The sequence below is a fragment of the Amphibalanus amphitrite genome, unplaced genomic scaffold, assembly GCF_019059575.1.
Source record: "Amphibalanus amphitrite isolate SeventyFive unplaced genomic scaffold, NRLGWU_Aamphi_draft 000015F_arrow, whole genome shotgun sequence".
NCBI classification, from domain to species: Eukaryota; Metazoa; Arthropoda; class Thecostraca; order Balanomorpha; family Balanidae; genus Amphibalanus; species Amphibalanus amphitrite.
Window position 1 is genome coordinate 1,435,549 of NW_024881511.1, and position 26,216 is coordinate 1,461,764.

General features: G+C 54.2%; 2 protein-coding genes across 3 annotated transcripts; both read right to left on the reverse strand.

The window, feature by feature from the left end:
- Nucleotides 1-824: 824 nt before the first annotated feature.
- LOC122385940 (glycoprotein 3-alpha-L-fucosyltransferase A-like) lies at nucleotides 825-26,087 on the reverse strand. 2 transcript variants are annotated; one of them, XM_043374644.1, is made up of 4 exons: nucleotides 25,742-26,087; nucleotides 16,804-16,899; nucleotides 5,385-6,563; nucleotides 825-2,428 (listed from the first exon to the last, which is right to left on the reverse strand). In XM_043374644.1, the coding sequence occupies exons 3-4, from the start codon at nucleotides 6,473-6,475 to the stop codon at nucleotides 2,095-2,097; spliced, it is 1,425 nt and encodes a 474-aa protein (XP_043230579.1). In that variant the 5' UTR covers nucleotides 6,476-6,563; nucleotides 16,804-16,899; nucleotides 25,742-26,087; the 3' UTR covers nucleotides 825-2,094. The 2 variants fall into 2 exon arrangements, with proteins under 2 accessions (XP_043230579.1, XP_043230588.1); XM_043374653.1 differs by lacking the exons at nucleotides 16,804-16,899; nucleotides 25,742-26,087 and adding an exon at nucleotides 14,093-14,219.
- On the reverse strand, nucleotides 6,554-24,684 carry LOC122386284 (uncharacterized protein K02A2.6-like). The gene is made up of 3 exons (XM_043375345.1): nucleotides 24,367-24,684; nucleotides 21,764-24,117; nucleotides 6,554-6,563 (listed from the first exon to the last, which is right to left on the reverse strand). Exons 1-3 carry the CDS (start codon nucleotides 24,682-24,684, stop codon nucleotides 6,554-6,556), a joined length of 2,682 nt encoding a protein of 893 aa, XP_043231280.1.
- Nucleotides 26,088-26,216: the final 129 nt, after the last annotated feature.

Genomic DNA, 26,216 nt, shown 5'->3' on the forward strand with positions numbered 1-26,216 from the left:
GGCTGTTGTTCTACGAAGAAGGTGCTATATTCTAGCTTTATCGTGTGTCCGGTCTTTCTGCCGTCGCCCCCTACCGACCACCACTAGCATCACACTTATTTGCCTCTTTGACATCTTCTTTGACGCCCCATCGACCTCGATAAGCTTCTTTTCGAGGTTTATACCGATTGATCCGAGCTAGTTCCCGTTAGTCTCTCAGAACATGAAAGGTAGCGTGCAGGTGGGCTGGCCCTGTCGTGCAGAACACTCGCACCACCCTGCACCAAGCTCAGCTTCGCCACCCTGCCGCTAGGCGAAGCGGCTCATCGAGTGCGGCTAACTAGAAACCGAATTCGTCGAACCTTGATAAATCTAGTTTACAAATAGCGTTACAAATAGTAAGTAGTAACACCGATCGATAATATCGATAATACACTTTTATAACGCATCCAGATATTGATGGTACCTACTAATAAATTACACATAAAGCCTCGTTTGAGTCTGCACTCTGCTGAGTCGAAAGTTCGAAACATGTTCGAGTCCGTCTTAGTCCACCCAGACATGACGCCATTAGTGGACTTACCCCAGTCCAGCATATCGTGAGTGTTGAAGCTTCCACGTAGCGGCTGGCTGTTCAGCGAGAGCCAGGGAGCCGTCGTCCAGTCGGTACCTCATCAGGCCGCAGGCAGGTCGTACTCAACCCTCGAAAGTCGCTCGAATGACGTAGATCGTATAGCTGAAGTTGGGAGTATTGCGACACCGCCCCTCCCGGGCCGTGGTACCAACGGACACCGGATCCAGTCGCCGAGCTCCGAGAAATTCTTCACTAGTAGGTAAATACCCGATCACATTTTTTTTCATGTATTTATCTAAAAAGATTGGGATAAATAGACGCCAGTCACAGTCAAATAAATTGCAATATAATATTGTTGGCATGCAGGCCACACGCTCACAAGGATAAATAACAGTAAAATGGCCAAACAATCGTCAGTCTTTGGTATTGCAATGCAACAAGCATTGCATTCCAGCTTGTGGCGAAACCGGTGGACAGACTTGCCTTGCACCCCATCGCCAGTAACACCAGCTGGGACGGTGGAGGTGCAGGTCAGACCGGTAACTCGCTTGACAGGCTATCTTACTCAACAACAGTGCGCGCGGGACTGGCAAAGCGCGGTTTGTGACAGTTTCGTAGCGTGGCGGACCGCCGCCGGTGGGTCCGTCTTCGGTCGTATCTGGCCGTGACGACCGGCACGTCACGGTCCCAACCGTCCTGTCACGACCCTGACTGTCACTCTGACCGTCACCAAATCATCACAACGGCGGCCCGGCGCCTGCTGCTCCGCACCGCCCAGAAGGAATGTTTCGTTATGAGACCCGAGATCACATAATGACCTCACACGTATCACACGCTCAAACAGCAGCCCAAAATAGCTCAAACGCCCCGGGTCATATGACGACCACTCAACTGGCCAGGAACAAGCCTGAGAAGACCTAGAAACAAACAAGACAAAACGGACTAAAAGCCACCCAGAAACCAGCCCAATCGTACCTGAAACGATTAGGTATGAGTAAAAACGGAGTGCAATTGTCGGGACGTAAATGCCGGAAGCCAGTGTCCGGTTTCAGATAAAGTCTAGCTAGCTACCCACACATGCTAGCTAGTTGTCCACACACAGCATAGTTAAGCTGCCCGCCGATGCCGTAGTCTAGCTGCTCACACCTTGGTTCGGTTACCTATCACCCGCCTTGCCCTGCGCCCTGCACTGGCCCAGTGCAGCCACCGCAGCGTTCCGCTCTCTTGGAGCAAACCTGGCGACTGCACCTCAGGTGCTTGTGCGTTATACCGTCCTAAGCACCAACGTCGCGGCCCACACGCTCACATAGACATTCGGCACATAACATCACCCAATTTGTGCCCTCACATGGTGAGAATAATAGAACCACAGCACGCCGCGTGTAGGGTGCCCACTGCACACATTCACATTCACACTACCTCCCCTAACGGCCAGAACAGCACCCCAACTGGCCCGCGTATCCGTCCTACTAAGCGACGCTTTGTGCCAGCACGTGCTCGTCACGTCCCGAGTGCGTGACACCGTCACGGGCGTCACTACCTCAAGTCCTCTCGGGCGTGTAGCGCGGCCACTTGCCGGTGACACAGGTGCCGGCGCCGCGCCACCACTCGTTCAGATCCGGAATGGTCTTCTGGTGGCCCTCGTCGTGCAGCATCGCGCACAGCCGGCAGAAGAAGTAGGTGTTGATGAACTCCCCGGTGCCCTTCCACTGGAAGTACGAGTTGTACAGGTGGTCGTCGCGGTCGAGCGCGTGCAGGAAGTCGGCCAGCTCCTGGGGTGACTTGAAGTCGTCCACGTGGATGTAGGAGTGCTCCGGAGCGGCCCTCTTGTAGTCGTCGGGGTGAGCGCCCATCACGATCGGCAGCACGTTGTGCCTGGCGAAAGAGCAGAGCGTCAGTCGGAACCCGGTTCATGCAGTCCGCCATGTATAGTCGACTACAGAATGATGTTCCACTCCTCAGAAGCTATCAGTTGACCGGAGCGCTAAGTTGTGCCGTTTACCACGCAATTAAGCGTGTCGATTGTGAGCATTGGGACAAAGCTATAATTTGTGAACTCAGCCCGTGTGCTGCGGCACAACCTATCACTCCAGGCAAATAATTGCCAGTGAAAAGTGGAACATCATTCTGTAGCGACTATACATACTTAAGAAGTAACGCGTCTTGCTGTTTGCTATTTGAATGAGCCTCTATTTCAAGCTGATAGACTGATATGCTATTTCAATAAAGTTACGCAGCACGAAGTGTCGCGTGACTAGCCGCGTGACTCAATTCGTATCTTATCGCGACCGAATTAAGCAATTAAGCGAGCATCGCTAATCTGTTCACCACTTCTTCCATTTTGCAAGTGTGACTATCATGCGTTGATTAATCCTGTGGTTCGGGTTATTTGAATATTTAATTTTTTTTTCAGCAGCTCTAATGAAAGCACGAATTCCAGCCCCTGCGACAAATGCGAAAGTCAAATATCGGTTCAGAGCTAACAACTAGACCAGAAGTCGTCACACATTTTACATGATGAAACGTGGACCGAATATGCTGTCGGCTTGAGTCGACGGATGGTGCGGCGGTCTGCATAAGTACATAGAGCGCACTATCAGGCCGACCAACGACCGGCAGAAGGCCAAGTGCCCCACAAAGTTCAGAAGCGGACTGCAATGAGACTGAGCTATCTGGACCAAGACAAATGCAGTCCGGCTATAACCGGAACACGTCGCGGCCTAGTCGTATTGCCTGACGCTCAGAAGATGGCTCCCTTATCTTATCCCGGTCTTATATTGACGGTGTTATGTTCTGGTTGCGAGCGTGCCTTGTTCGCCAAATGAGATACGCTCAAGGCGGAACGACTAACGACGTTGCGGACGCAAATAGCCCCGCGCTGCCCGCGGCTCCAGAGCAGATAATGGGCACCGGGATCCCCGCAGATAATCAGGGCCTCAGAGAATTCCGAGGTTCGTCAGTGTCCAAGGAGTCTGCATTGTATTTTCTGAAAATCCGGGGAATGCGAAGATTTAAAGCAAGGAATCTTTCAGAAGACCTTTCTCGCCTTTTTACACACATAAATGATTCGAAAGGGAAGATTGGTGTTATGGTCAAGATGAAAAATAGTGAACTAGAAATTTCGGTAAAGGTAAGCGATCACTTAAAATCGAATTAAGAAGTTTAGAACGTCCTAAGTTCCAAAGAAGGCACGACCGTGGCTGAATGACGTTTCAGATCGAAAGGGATGGCCAAAGTTGTCAGGAACTTGTTAGCGTTGTCAATGCCCGCCAAGAGAATGTCGGGGATGGCCAAAATCATAGTTTCCTTGGACGACCATGGTACTAGGGAGAAGAAATCTCCAGGATTTGCCAAAGCCTAATGCCCCGCAAGGAAAGCTAACATTCCGAGTACCTCGAGGGAGCATTGATATTCATTACGGGCCGCAGAGACTGTCGAGATCCCAGATACCTGAGGCTTTGTAAAGGTCTCAGGGATTACAAAGACTGACGACGCTCCAGGGGTACCCAGGGACGCCGCGCCGGTCGGGCGCCGCCTACCCCCACCCACTCCCAGGAGTGGCTCTCCCGGCCATCGACCGGCGTTTGCGTCCCGGTGGCGGCGTTTTGGTCCGGCCGCCCGCGGCCATCGATCAGCATCAAAATGGCCTCTGAGCATAGCGGGAGAGGCAGCAATCAGCTCCGGGACGTCCGGCACGGCTGCCCAGGGGTCCACACGTGCCACAGTCGGGGCGACATTCAGCCGACCGGGGCGGGTGCCCGGCCCGCTCCGGTTCATAACTCAATCATGCATTCGGGTCGTTGAGTACGTGTCCACTGTCCACGTCTGATGGGACAGCTGCTAGGGCGACAGGGCATGGAACTGCGGCCTACGGACGCCACCTGCGACCGTCCGGGGCTCAACGGCTGGAATTCGGCCTCCACCGCTGTGTGTCCGCGGAACAGTTGTCGAACCGTGCTGCCTAGAGACGGCGGTCGATACGGGACCGCTCACACCCATGGACGACGTACCTGCACTCGACAAACACGCCCAGCCTCAGCAAGGGTGCAGTAGGTACCCGAACATGAGTACAAGCAGCTCGAACTTCCAGCCTATTGCCTTTGATCTGGATTTTCATGGCTAATACTTCTGGAAGCTGGGTGCATGCATGTCCCTTTTCCGTTTTCTTGGTACACCTATTTAGCAGTTTCCGGCCAGTTCAACCCACCCAACTTGTTTCGTGAGACATCGACTTTGAGCTCTCTTCTATTTTGGGAGACTTCAGACGCTGCACCATCTGCTATTCATGAATATGAACCGGGTAGAAGAGTCGCCAGGGTCCGTGGTCGTTTACAGAATGTTTTACGGACATGGAAAGATGCCAGTCCTGCCAGAGCTGGGCTGCTGGATGATCGTGTCGCGGCTAATCGATAGGATCATGGCCCACACGAACACGGAAGGACGCGGTGCGACATTTTCATACAAGCAATCCGCCTGAATTGCGTGATGGAGGGGTAGTCAGCCGACTAAAGCAGAGCTGCGGCGCGGCACCTATACTTCCGCCGCACTGCGGAGGATAGATAAAATCTCTGTTCGTTCAACCTTCGGGCACTCTTTCCAATCACTGAAAGTTTTAAAAGCAATCGTCCAACCACTGAAGGTGGACGAGTATTTATTATCATTACTTATTTTCTTTTGAAGCTGGCTAGTGAACCCAGTGTACCCAAGGTTCTACCAATAAATAATCTGTGCTCCGGGACTAAAACCATAACAGCCTAAGCGATACAAGGACATGTAAGCCGAGGCGTTAGTGGAGTTCTTATAAATACAGACACACCAGTGTACTACTTACTGCAGTCCATTGACGAAGAACTTCTCGGTGATGTAGTCGCGACAGTTGGAGTTCTCGAAGGCCAGGTAGAACTTATATTCATTGCTGAGCTTCTCGAAGCACTTCTTGCCCATGCTGCGCGGACATTTCTTGGTTCCGCAGCTACCATAGATATCTACCTCGATGTACTTCGCCAGCTCCTTGGCGTATTGAAGGCGCTTATTGATGGCGCCACAGTTAGATACAAACCACGCCACCTTCTTGGTCTTCTTGGCTGCATAGTTGATCTCCTGTTTACGAAAGTGAACGCTGTCGTCGTAGTACACCCACTTCTCGTAGGGAGCCACGATGTCGCTATCATGTCGGTACGTAGCCGTCCAGTTGAAAAGTGGTTGCACATGCTTGAAGCTCACTGTGTGCATGGGACACTCGAGGAGGTACATGATCCAGGCCTGGCCGGGCCGGCGCTGGCCGTGCGGCCCGTGGAACCGGTCCTTGAACAGCACGGCGTCGGCAGTGTCGATCTGACTGCGCGATGTGGTCAGCTCGCACGTGTTCACCGGACATCCGTTCCGCACGAACTCCTCCTGTCCCGTCTTCAGGCGCGCACCGAACCCGTCGTACAGCAGGATCTTCTTCAGCTTCCTGGGCGGCCAGGAGGACGAGTCGGCCGGTGGAGGCCGGTACAGCAGCTGGTTGACGATCCGGTCACCACCGTCCTCCTCCGGCCAGAGAGCGAGCTCGCGAGGTAATGAGCCCGGACCCGGCTTGCGGCGACCGCCGCTGAAGAACCAGTGCCGGTCCTCTGGCACCAGCAATGTCCCGTCGTCAGCCGAGACGACATTAGAGCCGGGCTCTCGAAGGGGCTCTGCCTTTGGTGCCGCCGCGGCAGACCCCGCTGAAGCTACTGGTCTTGGCACCGGAGGTCCTGTGCCGTTTCTGGAGCCGCTGAGGGAGCGACTTCGCGGGGCCACCGCGCTGGCACCCGTCAGGCTGACGGCCCACGGTGGCTGGTCGCGCTGCTGGAAGCTGAGGAAGTTGATAAAGAAGAGCATGGCGCATACTGCCAGGCCGGCGTAGAGCAGGCCGCGCCGCGCTGACAGGCGCCGCATGATGACACGATGACACTAGACGTGCGGTGACGTCATTGATGGCAGGCAGGTGACGTCATCGGTGGCAGGCAGATGACGTCATCCGAACCTGCGGAGAAGAGGGCGGGTCAGAGCGGGCGACAGGTGGTGCCGTGGCGTGCAACGGGCCGGCGCGGCGGCACGCTCCGCAGCACACCGCTCGAACGGGAACCACAGGTGACTGGAGAACCGGGGGACGGCGCGTCGCTGGTCTGATGCACCGTCGGCTCGATATTAAGACGGCCTGAGACACATATGGTTTGGCATCGAAAGTTTCGCACGAAATGATAAGCGAACTTTGTAAAATACATAGTTGCACATTCACGGATCAACCTGCAATTTAACGGAAGAATGGAAAGTGACGATTTTTAATCAGCAGATTAAATTCACTGTTTGTCTGTTGTTGCCTCTACATTTTTTCCCTGAGGAATGGGTCCGTTTCTGAGTACCTAAATGAAATTCGACAGTGATGAGGACCACACCGACGATTAGTAACGTTGATAACGACAATGGCGACCAATGATCGACGATGGGGATCCCCGTGGGTCGGGTCGAGTCGGATCGCATACAGGGCTGGGTGGAGCTGGTCGTTTTCAGCGACATGATACCGGGATGCCCCCGGGCCCCGACAAATTGTCAGAGTCGAACGGTTATGGCGAGAACAAGGCCCCAATGCGACTAGTATACCGTTCATCCCAATGGCTTTACATTAGCCGTTTTCAAGACGGTTATCTGGTACACATTTGGTCGCATTGGGTGCGATTTGGTCACACGTGGTGCGAAATTAGATTCATTATGGTTGATTCTTTTCTTGGTAGTTTTCAGCTTCGGTTGCACTAATAGTTCCTACTTGCTTGCATAGGTACCTTATTTGTAAAATTATCAGGCATTACCTACTTTTATTAAAACATCAAAAACTCATGATATGAAGATAGGGCACAAGACAGGTCGCTTTGGGTCAAGTTGGTTGCATTCACCAGATAGCCCGTCGTGAAAACTGCTGTTATAGCATAGTTATACGTTCCTCCCGCCGTTTCTTTCAGTGTTGGCCAGGAAGGACCAGATGTAATCATTGAAGACATTGTTGTGGTCCAGACCGTGCTGCCTTTCGGTCCGCCCCTCAGAGTGAAGCGAGAAGTGCCAATATACAAACTTCGGATGGGGCTCCCACTTCGAGTTGGAGCCGGCCCTCAGGACGACGTTTGAACTTTGGTCACATATTGAATAATATATAAAAAGCGAAGCGTAATGCTGAAAGTGAGAGAGAGAGAGAGAGAGAGAGAGAGAGAGAGAGAGAGAGAGAGAGAGAGAGAGAGAGAGAGAGAGAGAGAGAGAGAGAGAGAGAGAGAGAGAGAGAGAGAGAGAGAGAAAGAGAAAGAGAAAGAGAAAGAGAAAGAGAAAGAGAAAGAGAAAGAGAAAGAGAAAGAGACAGAGACAGAGACAGAGACAGAGACAGAGAGAGAGAGAGAGGGAGAGGGAGAGGGAGAGAGAGAGAGAGAGAGAGAGAGAGAGAGAGAGAGAGAGAGAGAGAGAGAGAGAGAGAGAGAGAGAGAGAGAGAGAGAGAGAGAGAGAGAGAGAGAGAGAGAGAGAGAGAGAGAGAGAGAGAGAGAGAGAGAGAGACCGATAGACAAAAATATGTACAGAGACAGAGCTAAGTGTTTTGTTCCCTTTGCGATGGACCCGATGTTCGGGTTCACCGAACCCATGAGGGGGCTGGCCTGTTGGCGATAACGCTCGATGGGTAAAAACTTGCCAACAGTAGCCAGCCTCTGAGGGTGACCCCGTATTGACCCCGCACTGGACTTCTCCCTAGCAACTGAACCTAATTAATTTGTGGCATTTTGTGGTAATGCACCTACCGCCATACCGCACGGCTATGGCCGTGCATGAGTGCATACAGTGCATACCACACAATGCACAGTGCACAGTGCAAACCACTGCACCATGACGGTATCAGCTGTCTGGGAGGTGCAGACGGAGGGGAGGCAGGTGACGGCGGTGACGTATGTTCACCAGGTGACATTGGTACCGTCACTGCCAGACAGCTGTCAGACTGGCAGCTGCGACAAGTCCGATACGGCGGAGGTTGGGCTGGGATTCGCCACGTGTGAGCCACCCGCATGATCTGCAGACACGTCTGTGTGTGTTGGTCTGTGGCTGGTCTGGCTTCTGGGTCTGTGATTGTCTGAAAGGACTAGTGGTTTGTCGTTTTGTCTGTCTGCCTGACTGTTGGTCTGTCCGTCGATTCGTGGGTCTGTCTGTCTGTCTGTCTGTCTGTCTGTCTGTCTGTCTGCTTGTCTGTCTGTCGGTCAAACGTCTGTCTCATTACCTCTGGTGTGCATACACTGTGCCAACTGTATAAGGTTTCCTGCTAGACTGCAATTGTGCACAATGCACACATGTGAGAAGGCCTATGTAGGCAAATTTGGGAGACAAAATGAGTGTGTGTTTATATGGCCTATGCCTATGCCTGGGTGGTGTTTCACCGGTGATAGCAGCACGGTGCTATTACACGTGTCAAATTGGGTTTCCATGGATACGTCAACAAGCCCATTGCTCCAACACTACCACAAGTGTGACGTCAGCAGAATAGCAGCGCGCTGCTATCACCGGTGAAACACCGGTTTTTATTTCAGTGCTATTCATCCGCAACACTGAAGTCTGAGTCCGCATGCAAATCTTGATAGGTATGGTGGATACTGGATGCCCTCGCGCTTATGATTGAATAATTTAATTGACTTTGGTAATGTTATGCCTATACATATTTACAATATAACATGACGTAAATATGATTATATTCTGGGGACACAAACTGCGAGAATCAATCATTTAACTATACGAATAGAAGGAGCACACGAGAGAGTCATAGTGCGTTATGAATAGAACCATCTACTAAGAACAGAAGAGATCGATTAATGATTATCTTTCCAATAAGGAGCGTTCCTTCCTATTACTGCTTCTCGGGCGCCGTCGCGCTAGAATGCGCGTGGCATCTGATCGACCTATCTCCTAGCACTCCTATCCGGGACCCCGAGCACCCATCGCTCCTCGAGCACTCATTCCCCCGGAGCACCCCTAGCAGTGCCGAGACAATCACCGTCCGTGATAGGGCGGAAGGGGCGCCGGGCGGGGTCGGGAGCGGGCCGCACACCCCGTCGAGACGGATGAACGCCCGATGAGCCGGCGCAGCCACTGAAGTGCCGGTATCCGTCATGGGTCGGCAGAGACGGCACCATGGTGCCGCGCCGAAGACTGGCGCAGACGAGCCGTATTCGGCGCATCGACTGCCGTGGCACATCGGGAGAGATGGGCAGCTACAAAGGAATCTTGGGCGACTAATGCAGCTCTGGATGTCGGGGAAAATGCCCAGCGGGTGTCCCTCCATACGCGTAGATAAAACCATATTTATTTATTTTATTTATTCATTTATTTACCAAGATCGTCGACGGGATTCCCGTTGAAAGACGAAGTCAATTCGTAGGATGGTAGTCGTTGTCACTTGGCAGCTTATCAGAGCCTATCAGACGATCTTCCGTGAGGGACAATAGTGAATACATATAATAATATAAGAAGATGTCTGACTGACTCGTCATTCTTCGGGCATCCCCTCAACCGGCAGACAGGAATGTCAGCCATGACCCGTCTAATCGACAACACATGAACCCCTGGGCTTCCCCGCGCTGTTTCAGAGGAGGATAAGGAACCATGGTTAGGCTCGTCTTACTTTGTGGGCCATGGTTCCATGTATCGGGGAGAGACAGAACGGATGCCTGCCCTATAACTCCGGTTGCGCTGATGGCATTACACTTCGAGGAAAGAGTACCTTCCTTCTGGTTACCATGCACTCAAAGATCGAGTGCACCCATGTGCAGCTATATGCAGAGACGTGAAGGGGATTTATGTCATATGTGGTATATATCCTAGCACTCAGACTTTTCCCGCAGTCAGCCAGAGCCAGACACAATCGTAAGAAGAGTGGACTGTTACCAGAGCTGAGCTTACCACTCGGGTCTCTATTGGCGACCCCTTGTCGCCTAGGCAGCTCTAGGCTGGGTCGCCTATAGGTAGCTAGCTCAAGTGCCGTATGGTGCCATATGGCTGACTGTATATGTGTCTTCCGTCGGCCCCGACGACACCTGGTCGACCAGCTGAGACGAGAGGTGCCATTAAGGACAGCAGCCACATCCGGCGAGTCTGATCCTGAGTGGCGCAAATGGGCGTCATAAATCCAACGACAAATCTCGGGAAAATATTAAACCCATTCGGCACTGGAAATATTCGGGCTGTCCATTTTAACAGGCTCGGGATGCATTATGCAAGGTTATCTACGGTGTGCGAAAACAAAGTTAGCTAGACCCACTGAAATAAAAATAGCGCAAAAAAAACAATAAGCATAAAAATTAAGGTACCTACAGACCAGTAAGAACCCAGACAGATGTAAACGTGATTTACAGATGTAAAGAACCCAGACCATAAAACTTAAAACATATATATGCATTATACATACCTACAAACTTATATTATGCAGTTATGTATGAATAAGTATATAAGGCCCTAAGCATGCAGAAAAAAGATAATATGGATAAAGCATGTTTACCGAAGGTGCGTCAGAAAAGAGGAAAACCAATTAAAATTTAAATCCTTGCTTTAGAAATTATTTCATTATTTATATGATAAAGAAGTTGTGGAACAAAATCCACCTCAATTTGCACTAATGAGAACCGCAAACGTGATCAACAACATGAATAGATAATGCAAATTTAATGACATTCTCCTCATTATGCTCAAGGAGGACACGGACAGCACATGCAGCCGCAGCTCTTGCCGAGCTGTGGGCCGGGAGCCAGGCCAGTCGGCTCGGTTGGTGCCCGCTCACGAATCGGTGAGGTCATTTGATATGCGCCACGACCTCCTCTCCCGGGCCCGGTCGGTCGTCGGCACGTACTGGCTGCAGTGGGGCGGGACGGGGCCATGCGCAATCTCCCTGCAGCACGACAGTGGGAGCATAGAGCGCCCTTCACCGACGGCTGGGACACGAAGCCGTCTCCCCAACGATCGGAACACAGCACCGAACTCATAACAGTTGGGAAACAGAGCACTCTCCCAGTATAAGCACTCCCCCCCCCCCTATACAGGCATTATCCATGTGTATAAGCACTCTTACATGTATAAACACTCCCATATATGTAAGCAATTTATCAAACAATCGGGTAGAGTCGACTGGCGTCTGCCTATAGGTAACAGTGCGGACAGGGTCGGATGTAAAGAAAAGAGGGCATTTCTATCTTTTAACAGCTCCTAACCTTGAAAAAACACCCACTTTGGACATTGTTCTTTGCCGATGCAAAAGTCATTTAAGAATAATAAGTTAATATTCCATATTTCACTCATCCTTGCCAATACTTACCAATCGCCTGCATTTCCAGCTGTCTCTGGAAAGTGCTCAGATGTTTACGACATTACGGCCGGTATTGCAGCCGGCCGGCCCGGTGGGCCTCGGGGCCGGTGCGGCAGTGCAGTGGGACGTGGGCAGTGCCGGCAGCGCACTCAGCACCAACTGCTGCGGAACAAAACAGCATCGATTGGCGACGCGGGGCGGTCCGGTCAGCCGCGCCGTGCGGCGACAAACATTGCGCGCCCGTGCGGCCGTATTGGCCGCAGGCTGTGGCACGGCGCACTCGGGCCAGTAATTTGATAGATCGGCGGCGCCCCATGTGTCCGCAGTGCCGAGCACACAGCGCCAGAAGTTTGCGTGCCAAACACGAATTAGCGGATGGGCAGATGTTTGTTTCCAGTGTTTGCATGTCTTATATTTAGTGGTTAGTTGGGTATATTTTTAATCCGGACAACAAAGCAAATTGGCGGCAGGCGAAATGGCTATGGCTCTGAGATACAGATTTAATTCAACGTGCCTAATGTGCTTTGGATATCGGTTACGCCTGCACCACGACGTGATTTCTGTCACTGCAGAGAGGTCTGGATAGTATAATAAACATTCCTTTTAGTAAATGCTCCAAAGGGTGAGCTTATTTGCTACTCGAACTCACAACACTGCATGCCATAGAGGCAATGTAGGTGTCTGTCTGTATAGGTCACAGAAACGGTGACATCTCAACAGGACGGCGCAGTCGGGCCCGTTTGCCTTAAGTGCGGCCTCGCCACCCAGTGCCAAAGTGTGGCCGATAACGATATCGGGCGCACAAGTGGAGCCGTCCTCGGCGCGGGCGTCACACCGTTCCACCGCGCCCGTCTGGCGTTAGAAACAGAAACATCTGACGGGGCGGAATGGTGAATGGGGCTGGCCGGGATCAACTGACGGGGCTAAATGTCAAGGTGGCTGGTGGGGCTGAACCGCCAGTGGAGCTGATGGAGCTGTGATGCACACTCAGTACGGCTAACGAAACTGTGCTGCAGGACGGCTGAACTGCTCTGAAGATGACGGAACTAGATTATCAGATAAACTGACGGAATTGAAATGTAAGGCAGCTGAACTTGACGAGGGATGAATTGTCGGGGGCTGAACTGAAAGAGCAGCGGACCTGTCAAGACGCGTTAGGCGGCACGGGCGGACATCGATAGCAGCGCCTCTATCGGTCACTAGGGAAAGCTGGGCTGTAGGCGACGAAATACCGGCTGAGTTGTCACAAGTTAGATAGGTTTATAGACATCCGTCTTGTGAAAAAGTGGAACTTTTGCCTTCAATATTTCTACAGGCAATTTTAGAAGTGCCTTCACATAGATTACAAAACCGTTTAAATTATTTTATTCACTTCAAGCCTTCCCTATTGTTCTTGATGATGCGGGAACTATTTCTAATTAGTGTTTCTAGCTTAGTAGAAGAACATATTGTGCAAACGATGAAAAAAGCATAAATGGAAGACTTTAAATGCAATTTTCTGTAACAAATAATGGTAAATTCTCTACACATCAAGGAAAAGGTGCATGCTAACTGATAATTTAAAGTTCTTGGGGCCAGTTGGTTTCTTCTTTTCTTACGTCGCCCCAATGGCCGCGAATACACTTGTGATAACGCCTATCGGGCAGTGCTCTGAACTCGCGGCTCTGAACTGCCGCTGAACTGTCAGGAGGCCGAACTGCCCGGGCTGAGCTCTCAGGAGGCTGCACTGCACTCAAGGACGGCTGTCGAAGCAGCAAACTCTGCCGGCCGGGGCCGGGGCTGAGCTGTCGGGCGGCTGAGGGGACGGCTATTACCGGAAGTTAGCTGTTGGTTGGGTTAAAGTTGGCTATCGGCTCGGCTGTTTGGCTCTAACTGCCAAACACCGGCTTTCACAGGGACCAATAACACACCGGGCGCTTGACTGCTGTCTAAAATACGGCCCGGCGGCCCTTTGACAGTGGGCGGATTCCAGCAATGTTGACGCCAGCGTAAAATAAGCACCGCTATAATTCAAAGATAATTGCAGAAACCGGAATTCTGGCGTTCTGTCATTATAAGTAGAGCAAGGCAACTCAAAGCAATGAATGGTTCTCCCGAAAGACCAGATCCACAATTGACAATTTCAGTGCAGTAAAATTCAACCATGAAAGTCCAATCTTTTCAAAAGATGGATTGAAAGACCGAATGGCATTCAACTAACCTCGTCAGGAGAACAGACCACCTGTGCACGGGAGCCTGGTGCTGTGTTCGATTGTCGAGCCGGCGAGGACCGACGTGGTTCGACCGGGCGCCGCTGGCGGAGCGCCGACCCCAACTGCCACCGGCGCGCGGCCTATCGTCGACACCGGGGCTCGCGGCGTCACGCCGCCCCCGCCCCCGCCCCCACCCCTCCTGGTGCTGACACGTATACCGGCTATGGCAGTGATGCAAACTCAATAAAAAGGCTACACTGCACCAGCTTACCGCGCTCCTACCCGGTGTGCTGAGTGATGTATGGAGATGGAGTGCTACAGATTGTATAAGATTGGGGAAAATAAAAAGTTGTCCGACTAATACACTGGTTCATGCGTTACAATGGATGTTTTCATACATCTTTAATGATTAAACTTGTAAAAGCAGTGGCCACCTATCAAGAACTTGTCATGTAGGACGTGGGTAAGTAGGTACTTACCTACCTACATGTCTGGTATAAAATATCGGTACACGAGGATAGGATAAGGACCGCCGAATGCATACAATAGCCGCTTAGATTTTAAAATACTAGCAATATAATGTAGTCTGCCTTTATCATATGTTATCATTGCCCTGGTTAATTTTATTTCAAAAATATAATTGATTTCATGGTTTGAACTTCACCGTTAGCATAAAAAGCCTTATGTACAGGTACGGATCCCTATATTATGGGCATCATACGAAGGATGCCGACGACTGTCATACAATTGTAAGTACAGTAATAAATCTACACGCCACTTTTTACTTATTTAACCGAATGCATTGTACCCATGACTTATTACTAGTACATATACATACTATGCTCTCTGTAACGATCATGCCAACTGCAAATTTTGCCACTGGATTCATGTAGCCCGCACACCTGCATATAGGTACCAGTGTTAATTACATTCCGCAGCGCCGGGGCTATTTCCTACTACAAAAGAACACCCTCATGAGGCCGAGCACCCGTGCTAATTTGGCTACAGAGCCGCCCTGGACATTGTATTGATTTCTGCAAACGTGTTCAACAGAACGAACCTATATAAATTGCCGTAGGACGTACAAATACAGACCACCGCGGTCATTATAGAGGCGCCTTTGGCGCGGCGCATCGGTAACATCACCGGAACAGACAAATGACACCGCTATATTATGGGGACTCTGTACAAGTGCGCGGCGATGGTGCGTGTTTAGACGGACGGTGTGCCGACGGTGTGTATTGTGCGGGTTTTGTGGTGACAGCACACCTGTGGCGCGACCAAAACACGTCGACCGGCGCAGGGAGAGACGGAGGACGGCCTGTCATAACTGCACCTGGCTGCCATTTATATAGCGGATGTAACACAGTAGAATATAACATAACACTGCAACACACACTGTTACACAAAACGAAAGAACGAAAAAATAAAGCATAAAAATCAGGAGGAGAGAGGGAGAGAGAGAGAGAGAGAGAGAGAGAGAGAGAGAGAGAGAGAGAGAGAGAGAGAGAGAGAGAGAGAGAGAGAGAGAGAGAGAGAGAGAGAGAGAGAGAGAGAGAAGACAAAAAAGGCATATATCTGCCGAAAGCGCAGCGCAGGAAGAAGAGGGTTCGTCGCGAATTATAAATCATAGAGGGACTATTTGAACTGGGTCACGTGTCTCACCCCTCCTCCCTCCTCCCCCTCGGCCGCTATAGTAATAACCTGCGACGGGTGGGTCATATGCGCCAGCCGCGCCTCCCTTATATCAGCCGAGGTGGAATACTGCAATACAGCAAAGGAGCGACATCAGTTTCCCTTACTAATATACGCCGCAAACTCAAGACGGTATGACGCTGATGACTGTCGGTAAGTTAGGAGTACACCGCCCGCACTATAACGAAGATAAACCTGGCTAGCGCGTCTTGGGCTTTTGATGTTTTCCGCTTTATTTTCATTTAGCAACCGGCAGGTCGTATGGTTCACCTTCAATCCATTTAGCTGATCGTCAAATAAGTAATATCATACGCTCTTTTTAATCGTAAGACGTCTCACGTCTTCTTTTTTTTTCTAGATACTTACATTGTTCGCCATCGCCTCCTTTGTATTCTGGCATTCTCCTTCCATCGAGTTCAGCTAATAGCTTCTCGGACAATATATGCACATAAATGCATGAACGTATAAAGCGTTCTTGATTGTTCATGCATTTATGTGCGCAAAGGGGGCTTTCCGGGGCTTCTCCTAGACCAAGAAATCGACAGAGACAGTGCAAGACATACCTAGGAAGGTATTGTGATCTATTCTTTTGAGAAGGACCCGAACAACGTGACAAGGCGAATACACTGAAAGTAAAGTAGGGAACAGAAAACATAGCTCTAAAACGGGAAAGCGGGTAAAAAGCATTTTGGGCGCTCTATCCAACTCAGTAGATATTATGTGGAGACGGGAGTAGAGTGCCGGGAAAGCCGAGATCAGCGATTCTCGCCAAAAGGACCAATAGGTATACAGATATTTTCTCGATTAGGTATACCTAACGTCCACAGCTCCCTTTCCTCTTGCAAGGATATAGAGGACATCACCAGCCTCTCCGACGCGATTCGTCATGCGCTCTTATCGTAGTGATTTTTATTATCAGTGGCATCCAGAGCAGTTGCATAGGCACAGCCAACGCCCAACACGAGAGAGCACAATTAAAACAATCCCGCAAACAGTTCAAGCTGTACCCGCCTATTACACTGACCTGTGTTCACGCTGAGGCGGGCACCGATCGGGTTCCTCCCACCTCCACCAGCTGATGTCCGCTCCTCAGGCGGCGGTAGTCGTCGGTGCTTGAGATCTGCCGAGCCGGCCCAAGTAGCTATCAGTCACAACATTCGTGGAACTCAGCGCACGTGAGAGGCAGGGTTACAACACGGTGTCTCAGCTCCCGACCACCAGCAGCACGGCTGACTGAGCTCTGGGGGACACGGGAGTCCAGTGCGACTCTCCGCTACTGTCCGGAGGGCGGCCGTGGCTGATGGCCGGCAGGCAGCGGCCGGTGGTATAGTCGGAGCCTCACTGGGGCCGCGCCGTCGACCAGAGCAGCCACGGCCCAGCCGCCCCACCGATCGATGGGTGCAACAGAGCGGCGGGGCGACCGAGCTCGCTCCGTCCGGCCACTCTTTCCGCGCTCCCCCTCGCTCCTCTACTCTCTGTTTCTCTCCCTCTCTCGCCGGTCGCATCAGACGATGCCGACATTTACCGCCATTCACAATGAACACGCCCTCAGCTCAACAGCTCTGCATTGGATAGATATGGATTATGGAATATGGAACAACATTGCCTCGCCCTGTCACTCCCTGAGCCGATCTCTCCCGCTCTCTCTCTCTCTCTCTCTCTCTCTCTCTCTCTCTCTCTCTCTCTCTCTCTCTCTCTCTCTCTCTCTCTCTCTCTCTCTCTCTCTCTCTCTCTCTCTCCCCCTCTCTCACTTAGTCTTTCTCCCCCTCTCTCTCTCTTTCTCCTGTTTACATACCTAAAGTCGACACTTAAAGGGACCCTCCCACCTTCAAAAAAGTTAATGAATTGGCATGAAAGTGATGTCGCTCGGTTCAGAAAGAGCAAAAACGAATATCTACCAAATTTCATCGAAAAATAGGGGAAAGTGGGGTAAGACGGGCACCTTAACTTTGGAGCCATTTTTCGGCCGGTTAGAAACATCATAGAAACGGGAAACTGGGTGAAAACCTTTTTCAGACATTTTACTTTCATTTGCCAGAAGATGAGACTTAGACCTGATTCAACAAATAAACTGCAGCTATTTTTGCAAAACCTTGCAAAAACCCGTCTTACCCCACCCCATGGGGTAAGACGGTCACATGGGTAGGGCAAGACGGCCAGCTTCTTTCACCGATCAGCGCAGCTCGCAACAAATGCCCGAGATTAGCCGCATTTATACAGTCGCTCGTTGGTCTCAAGTGCTTCGGAAATGGCAGTATACGAGATTCGTGCAGAAGGCGTATGCTCCTATATAGGCCCTAGTTCAGAAGCCATGTAGAACCGTTTTTCACATTCATTATTCGAGAATAAACTGTGCCGAAGGAATATTGCTAACATGTCTGTGAGTATCGGAATCGAACATATTCTTATTAGAAATGCTTCTTTTTTCCTACAGCAACAAAAATATTTTCACCATTACAGACCCATTGGGTTCATAGTTGCCCGTCTTACCCCAAACTCAATGTCAGAAGTTCAGCACGATTTTTCGCTGTGGACAATTTGATGCAGACAAAGCAAATCCGCCGTAAATGAACACTGTTGGCATATGAGTGTACCACAAGTGATTGCGAGTTTTTAACTCTATAGTGCTGTACACAAAAGCTTGCACAATACATTATGGATGTTTTCAATGAAATGAGTGTTTTAAAGAAATCAAAATAAAAGATTATCGACTGAACACAAATTCACCAGACTTGAATGGTGGTGTGTAGTGGGAAAGGCAATTCTGGTCCTAACTTTTCTTGCTCGTAGCGCTATTGGTTTGGTCTGCAGAAGGGGTGCCCGTCTTACCTACCCTGACCGTCTTACCCCACTTTCCCCTATTCACCGGTTTTCAAGATATTAGACTTTTACTTTTGTTTACTTTTTGGGATCTCCGCTGTTCCTAGCGACTTTATGTGACAGTGCGGCATTTGTTGCGCGCAAAGCAGCATATACCACCGCGTGCTACAAAACGTTTTAGTCAAACATTTAACGGACGTTCGAAAGCCTGATGACGTCATCAGATTCCCGTAATGGTTAAGAGATAGGGACCACGCTGGTCCCACCCTGCAAGTTAAGGGAAGAAATTTCTTGAACACCATAAAGCTGCGGGGGTTGCGACCAGGATAAATGGTGGTTTCTGAGCCTGGCCGCAAACTTGGCTATCTCAACTCAAAACTAATGTTAAGGTGGGAGGGTCCCTTTAATGGAGTTTGCCGTTTGATTGCGGTGAGTGCAGCGGTCGGACACGTCTTCACACCGTGCTTCTATATAGGGCCTTGCACACCGTGGAACATCTCTATTTCCAACCACTCAGGAATATGCTTTGATTATAAATATGGTGATAAATGCAAAATGAAAATAAAAACCGTAAAAATAATAACTTCCTAGTCCTAAGCTGTCGGTGCAGAGCGATGGCTAACAGACTACATAATAAGACCTTTTGTTATTCTCAGAAAGCCATCCATATTGGGAAATGGGAATTGCGTCAAAACGTCTCTACGTTAGCTAGATGAGTCAGATTTGTCGTATTAATTAAGCCGATTACTTTACCTAGGAGGTTATCACTTATCAATAATCATGAATAAAAAGGCAATTACGGGAAAATGCTGTAAATTTGGTGCTCTAAATGTCTAACGTCGTATCTGTTAGAAATAAATCGTCCTTATCAACAAAACATGGAATGCAATTTCAAGAAACAAACTGACCCCTACAGAGGTAAGTGCAGTTATGGATCTGCATTGTGCATGCCTACCTACTGGAAGTGCGACTAGGCCTAGGCTTGAAGTTCAATAGGTACTTCATGCAGCCGTTGCAGGCACCTCCAATAGGGACTTGTCCCTCTCTAGGGATCCGTCACACCTCCTAGGGTGACCGTTTCCACATCCGTGTTGCCTGTTCCACTTGGTTCCACGGGACAGGCTCACTGCTCAGCAGACAGCCGCAGCCATGGAGAAACACCGGGAGGCTCATGCCGCTGCATGCAGACAGAGCATATAATTACATTCAGATCGCAACTGGTTGAGCAAGACCTTGGTTGGAGCAAATCAAGTCCACGGCTGAGCAGTGAGCAGAGTGCAGACACCGCCCACAGCGGCCAGGTGGCGACAGAGCGGTTCTGCTGACTGACCGGCCGGCTGGTGGTTCTGCAGACAGACCGGCTGCCGTGGGTCGTCCGCTGACAGGTGTTCAACGGAGAGCCCGGGCCGTATGGCACAACAGACGCACCCCCGAGGTCACGGCCTTGCGCCACTGAAGCTGTCTGACGCAGATAGAACGGCTTATAGGACGGATGTTTTGGTGAAAACGCTAGTCAAGCGGTTACTGTTATAACGTGAGCTCTTTATTCACAACCAAAGCCGCATTGCGTTAAAGTCCCTAGAGCGCCAAACACCGATCGCTACTACCACAACCGCGCTCCGCGCGGGCCGGCGGCCGACTGCTCTCGAACCCCGCGTCTGCGCGCCGGCGCCGCCAATGGCGTCGCCAGGCCCCCGGGCAGGGGGGAGCAACTGGCGTCGCCAGGCCCCGGGGCAGGGGGGGAGCAGCTCGCGACACCACACCCTGCCGCCCTTAAAACGGAACACATTCACTTTAACCTGCCGCCCTTAAAACGGAACACATTTTAAACCGGAACGTGGAAACAAACACATTACGCGTCGGAACGTGGAAACAAACACATTACGCGTCGGAACGTGGAAACAAACACATTTTAAACCTCGGCGATCAGTCGCCTCGGGCACCTCCGGCGCCGAGCGGAACGGCGTTGCGAGGGGCCCTCAGTGTCCCCGCCGCCCCTGCCGCCGCCGTCACCGCCACCGCCGGTGTGACTGTAGCCGCTGAGGTCACCGGTATCACCGCCGCCGCCGAGGTCACCGGCACTACCGCCACTGCTGACGGCATCACCGCCGCCGCTGAGGTCACCGGCACTACCGCCGCCGCCGGGGTCACCAGCACGGCCGTAGCCACCGGGGTCACCGGCATCCCCGCCGCCGCCGAGATCACCGGCACGGCCGAGGCCGACTGCTCCCCGGTCACAGGCCTGACCGGCGACGCCGGCGCGGCTGCCGTCACCGAGGCCATTGGCGCGATCGTCTCCGACAGGGCGCCCGGCGCTGCCGCCGGCGCCACCAGCCCGGTCACCGCCGGTCGTCGCTCTGACGTCACCGCCGGTCGTCGCTCTGACGTCACCGCCGGTCGTCGCTCTGACGTCACCGCCGGTCGTCGCTCTGACGTCACCGCCGGTCGTCGCTCTGACGTCACCACTGGTCGCCGCTCGGACACTACCGCCGGTGGCCGCTCTGACGTCACCGCCGGCGCTGTTCCCTGGGTCCGCCGCCGCCGCCAACAGCTGGTCAACGTGGCGCGACCAGATCACGTGTCCCACGTCCACTTCATACGACACGGGACCGGGGCGGGCGACCACCGTGCCGCGGACCCACTTCTGACGACCGTCATACGAGCGGGCCCACACTGTAGCTCCCACGGCGAATTCCCTGCTCCGTCCGCCGGCCGTCTCACGCTGCCGGTCCCGAGCCGCCTGCAGAGCTGTCTCGGCGCTCGGAACCATGAGGTTCATACGAGTGCGGAGGTTCCGCCCGAACAGCATCTCAGCGGGAGTCCGTGCGGTCGCGGCGTGGGGCGTCACTCTGTACGCCATCAGAACTCGGGCGAGCGCCAGTTCCATGCCTCCGCTGTCGTCTGCTGCCAGAGTCGCCTTCAGTGAGTTTTTTAGCGAGCCGACCGCTCGCTCCGCCATCCCATTAGACGATGGGTGATGGGGCGCCACTCTGACATGTCGGATCCCGTTAGAGCTGGCGAACTGGGCGAATTCCTGGCTCGTGAACTGTGGGCCATTGTCCGTTACCAGCACCAGTGGTAGTCCGAGACGAGCAAAAACCGTCCTCATCACCGCTACGGTCCGCTCGGACGTGGTCGTCTTCATTGGGATCATTTCAGCCCACTTGGAGAAACTATCCACCATCACCAGGAACCAGGTGCCCTTCAGAGGTCCGGCAAAATCGGCATGCACCCGCTGCCACGGGCCGTCCGTCGGCTCCCACGGGTGCCGTGTCGCCTGCGGCGGCTCAGCTCGCTTTGAGACGCACGCCTGACACCCGCGAGCCAGCGCCTCCAGCTCAGCATCGAGTCCCGGCCACCACACAAAGCGCCTCGCCAGCTGCTTCATGCGAGTGCAGCCGAAGTGACCCTCATGCAGCTCCCGCTTGACGGTGTCGCGCAGGTTGCTCGGGATGACGACTCGGCCGCCCCAGAGCAGACAGTCGGCCTCAGTCGTCAGCTCCTCTCGGCGATTCTTGAAGGGAGCCAGGTCCGGGTCCACCACCGCCGGCCAGCCCGATCGCACCGCCGCCAGAGCACGGGCGAGCGCCGGGTCTCGGCGCGTGGCCACTGCTATCTGCTGCGCGGTCAGACACGGCCCCTGCTCGGCGATGAACATTACGCCGCCTCCGCCGTACGCCGCCTCCTCTTCTGCCGACAGCCGGTTCTCCGCCTCGTCCGGCACCGACAGACGGGACATCGTGTCCGCCAGCCTCATGTCCTCCGTCCGGCGCAGCTCGATCTTGTACTGATACGCCGCGAGCTGCAGCGCATACCTTTGCATGCGAGCCGCCGCCAGAGATGGCAGCTCACGGTCCGGGTTTAGGATCCTGGAGAGCGTCCTGTTGTCGACCACCAGGGTGAACGGCCGACCAAACAGGAACTGGTGGAACCGCCGCACTCCGAACGAGACGGCTGCGGCTTCCCTCTCCACTTGGGCGTACTTCCTCTCCGTCGGAGTGAGCGTTCGGGAGGCGTACTGTACCGGCCTCTCGAGCCCCTCGGGCGTCACTTGCATCAGAGCCGCTCCGACTCCTGTCGCACTGGCGTCCGTGACGAGCCGCAGCGGCAGCACGGGGTCGTACCGCATCAGGACCGGCGCCGTGGACAGCATGTCCTTCACACGGCGCACTGCCGCGGCGCACTCCGCCGTCCATGCCCATTTGACGCCCGTCTTCAGTAGCGCGTAGAGCGGCGCTAGCACGGTAGACAGGTTGGGCAGCAGCCGCTGATAATAGCTGACTGACCCGATCAGAGATCGCAGCTCCTGCACGTTCCGAGGGTCAGGTGCTGCTGTGACGGCCGCCGTCTTCTCTTGCACCGGGCGCAGACCCGCCTCAGACAGTCGCCAACCGAGATACACCACTTCTCGGACTCCGAACTGGCACTTCTCTTTCTTGAGGCGGACGCCGTTGTCCTTCAGCCGCTCCAGCACCCGGTCCAGCCTGTCCATCAGCTCACGGTCACTGTCGGCGCCGATCAGCACGTCGTCCAGGTAACAGACGACTCCTGGAAGACCATCCAGCACCTGGTCCATGATCGCCTGGAACTGCGCTCCACAGGTGCTGATCCCGTACGGGAGACGGTTCATCCGCATCGCACCACGGTGTGTGGTCACGGTGGTCATCTCTCGGCTCTCTTCGTCCAGCTCACACTGGAGATAGGCGTTCCTGCAGTCCAGCTTGCAGAACTTTTTCCCTCGTATGCTGGCGAATAGCTCCTCCGGCGTGCGCATCGGATACTTCAGAGGCTGCAGCTGCGGGTTCACCGTGATCCGATAGTCCGCGCACAGCCGCACGCCGTCCTTCTTGGGGATGGGTACGAGCGGCGTACCCCATCCGGAGAAGTGTCCAGGAGGCACCTTCTCGGCGATCCCTTGATCCAGCCACTTGTCGAGCTCCCGCTCGATATCTTGCTGTAGCGCAAACGGCACCGGTCTGGCGCGTCGATAGACCGGTTTGGCGCCTTCCTTCAGTCTGAGCGCCACCTTCACCGGGATTCTGCCCAGTTCTTCTTTGAACACCTCACGGTGTTTGTCCATCACCTCCTTCAGCGTCGGCTGAGTCGCCACCGGGCACACGTTCAGCGTCTCCAGACCCGACGCCGTCCTCAGCGCCTTGATCCACTCTCGTCCCATGAGAGGTCGGTGAGAGCCCATGTCGGACACGACGAGTCGCAGCCGTGTCGCTCGGCCGTCCGTCTCCACGTTGACGTCGGCCTCGCCTCGCAGACGGATTTGCTGGCCGGTGAATGACGTGAGGTGCAGCTCACTCGGCCGCAGCGTCAGACCGGGGATGTGAGTCTCCGCGCTGATTATAGTCACCGGTGAGCCAGTGTCGATCAGCATGGTGAACTCCTGGCCGTTCACCCTGACCGTCGCCCACTCAGCTGCGGCAGGCTGCACGGCGCTGACTTGCCAGTCAGCCTGGTCGCCGTCCTGAACCAGCTTCACGCCAGTTCGCTGTTTGCCGCAGTCACGCTGCAGATGCCCACGCTCTCCGCACCGATAGCAGCGCGGCGCGCCGGCCCGCCATGGCCGCGCGCCGGCCTGCCGCGGCTGCCCGCTGTCCTGCCGTGGCTGCCCGCTGTCCTGCCGCGGCTGCGCACCGTCCTGCCGGGGCCGCGCGCCGGCCTGCCGCGACTGCGCGCTGGGACAGTGGCGCCGCCAGTGGCCCCGGCCGCCACAGCGGAAGCACGTGCCTGGCCCCGGGGGCTCGGTCGGCCTGACCCTCTCCGTCCGCTGCGGGCGTCGCACCAGGTGAACTGCCTCCCCGTCCGTCTCGGCCGGCGCCGGCGCCCCTGACAGCCGCGTCGTCAGATCCATCACGTCCCTGTGCGCCCGTGCCGTCCGCCGGACGTCCTCCAGAGAGAGGTCGTCACCCTTTAGCGCCGCCTCCCGGACCAGCTTCCTCTGTAGCTCACCTCGGCTGCCCAGGACGCATCGGTCTCTCAACTCACGGTCCACCTGCGCCGGCTCGTAGCCGCAGCGCAGGATTTGCGTCCGTAGTCTGCCCAGGAACTCCTCCAGACTCTCTTCCTGCTCCATTTTCATCCCTTGAAACTTTCCTCTTTCCGCCACCACATTATTCTTCGGCACCAGATACCGTGTTAGCTTCCTTTTCAGGCGAGCAAACTCGTCTTCTCCCTGTCTCTCGGCGTCCTCCTCAGGCAGTGAATCGCTGACATCGGCGAGGTCCGGGCCCACCAGGTGCAACAGGACTGCACACCGTCTCGCAGGCCCTTGAATGTCAACAGCGATCATATACCGCTCCAATGCCCGGAGCCACTTTTCAAAGTCCGTGCCTGGACGGTACGGCACCGCAGACACTATCTGCATCCCCGTTGGATCCATCGTGCCGCCGCCCTCTCACCAGCACGTCGTTTCTCCGGTCGGCTCGCCGCCGCTCCACCGTCGGCCCGCAGCCGCTCCACCGTCGGCCCGCGGCCGCTCCACCGTCGGCCCGCAGCCGCTCCACCGGCGGCCCGCAGCCGCTCCACCGGTCGGCCCGCAGCCGGGCGTCACCGCTCACACCGGCCGGTCACCGCTCACACCGGCCGGTCACCGCACACGCCGGTCGGTCACCGCACACGCCGGTCGGCCACCGCTCACGCCGACCGGTCACCGCTCACCGCGCCGCCCTGCGCCTGTACTTGGCGCTGCAGCTGCGGTTTCCCGCGCTTTTCTCGACGGGGGCGTCACGTGGTAGTGACGTCACACGCACGTCACCGCGCGCGCATGCGCACTCGCCCCACACCGCCCGGCCGCGCGCCAGCTTCCCGCCGAAATTGCCCGCTTCGGGGACCAGGCGCCTCAAACCGCATTGAGGCCCTCTCCGCCGCACCGATCGGCCAATCACACGCGCTACCACAGCTGCGCGTCACCCCCGGCCGACCAATCAGCGTGCAGGACGCCGACGCATGCGCCACGCACACCACACTGCCGAGGCATCATGGCCGCCACGAATTTCGGCGATCACATGGGAAACCCTGCCAGGACAACGGCCGCCGCGCGACAGGCACACTACCAGCAGCAGCGCGAAAATAAAAATACTAAGCAATACTAAGCACTAAGCATTCGTACTAAGCAACGTTTGCGCCCTCACCGTCCGTGGCCTGTCCGCCCTCGCTGACCACCGCGCACTGATCACTGGCCCGTTTCGCCATCACTCGCAATCACAGCTCCAAGGCTTCACCTTGATCTGATCCTCGTCGCCAGGATGTTATAACGTGAGCTCTTTATTCACAACCAAAGCCGCATTGCGTTAAAGTCCCTAGAGCGCCAAACACCGATCGCTACTACCACAACCGCGCTCCGCGCGGGCCGGCGGCCGACTGCTCTCGAACCCCGCGTCTGCGCGCCGGCGCCGCCAATGGCGTCGCCAGGCCCCCGGGCAGGGGGGAGCAACTGGCGTCGCCAGGCCCCGGGGCAGGGGGGGAGCAGCTCGCGACACCACAGTTACCTAATGAGGTACGATTGTGTTAGACAATTATTTTCCTTGATAAAAGCGTTTTCTTTACAGATCCTGCAAGACGCGTGTCGCAATCTAAGCAACGCTTCGGTAAATGTAAGGAAAAATA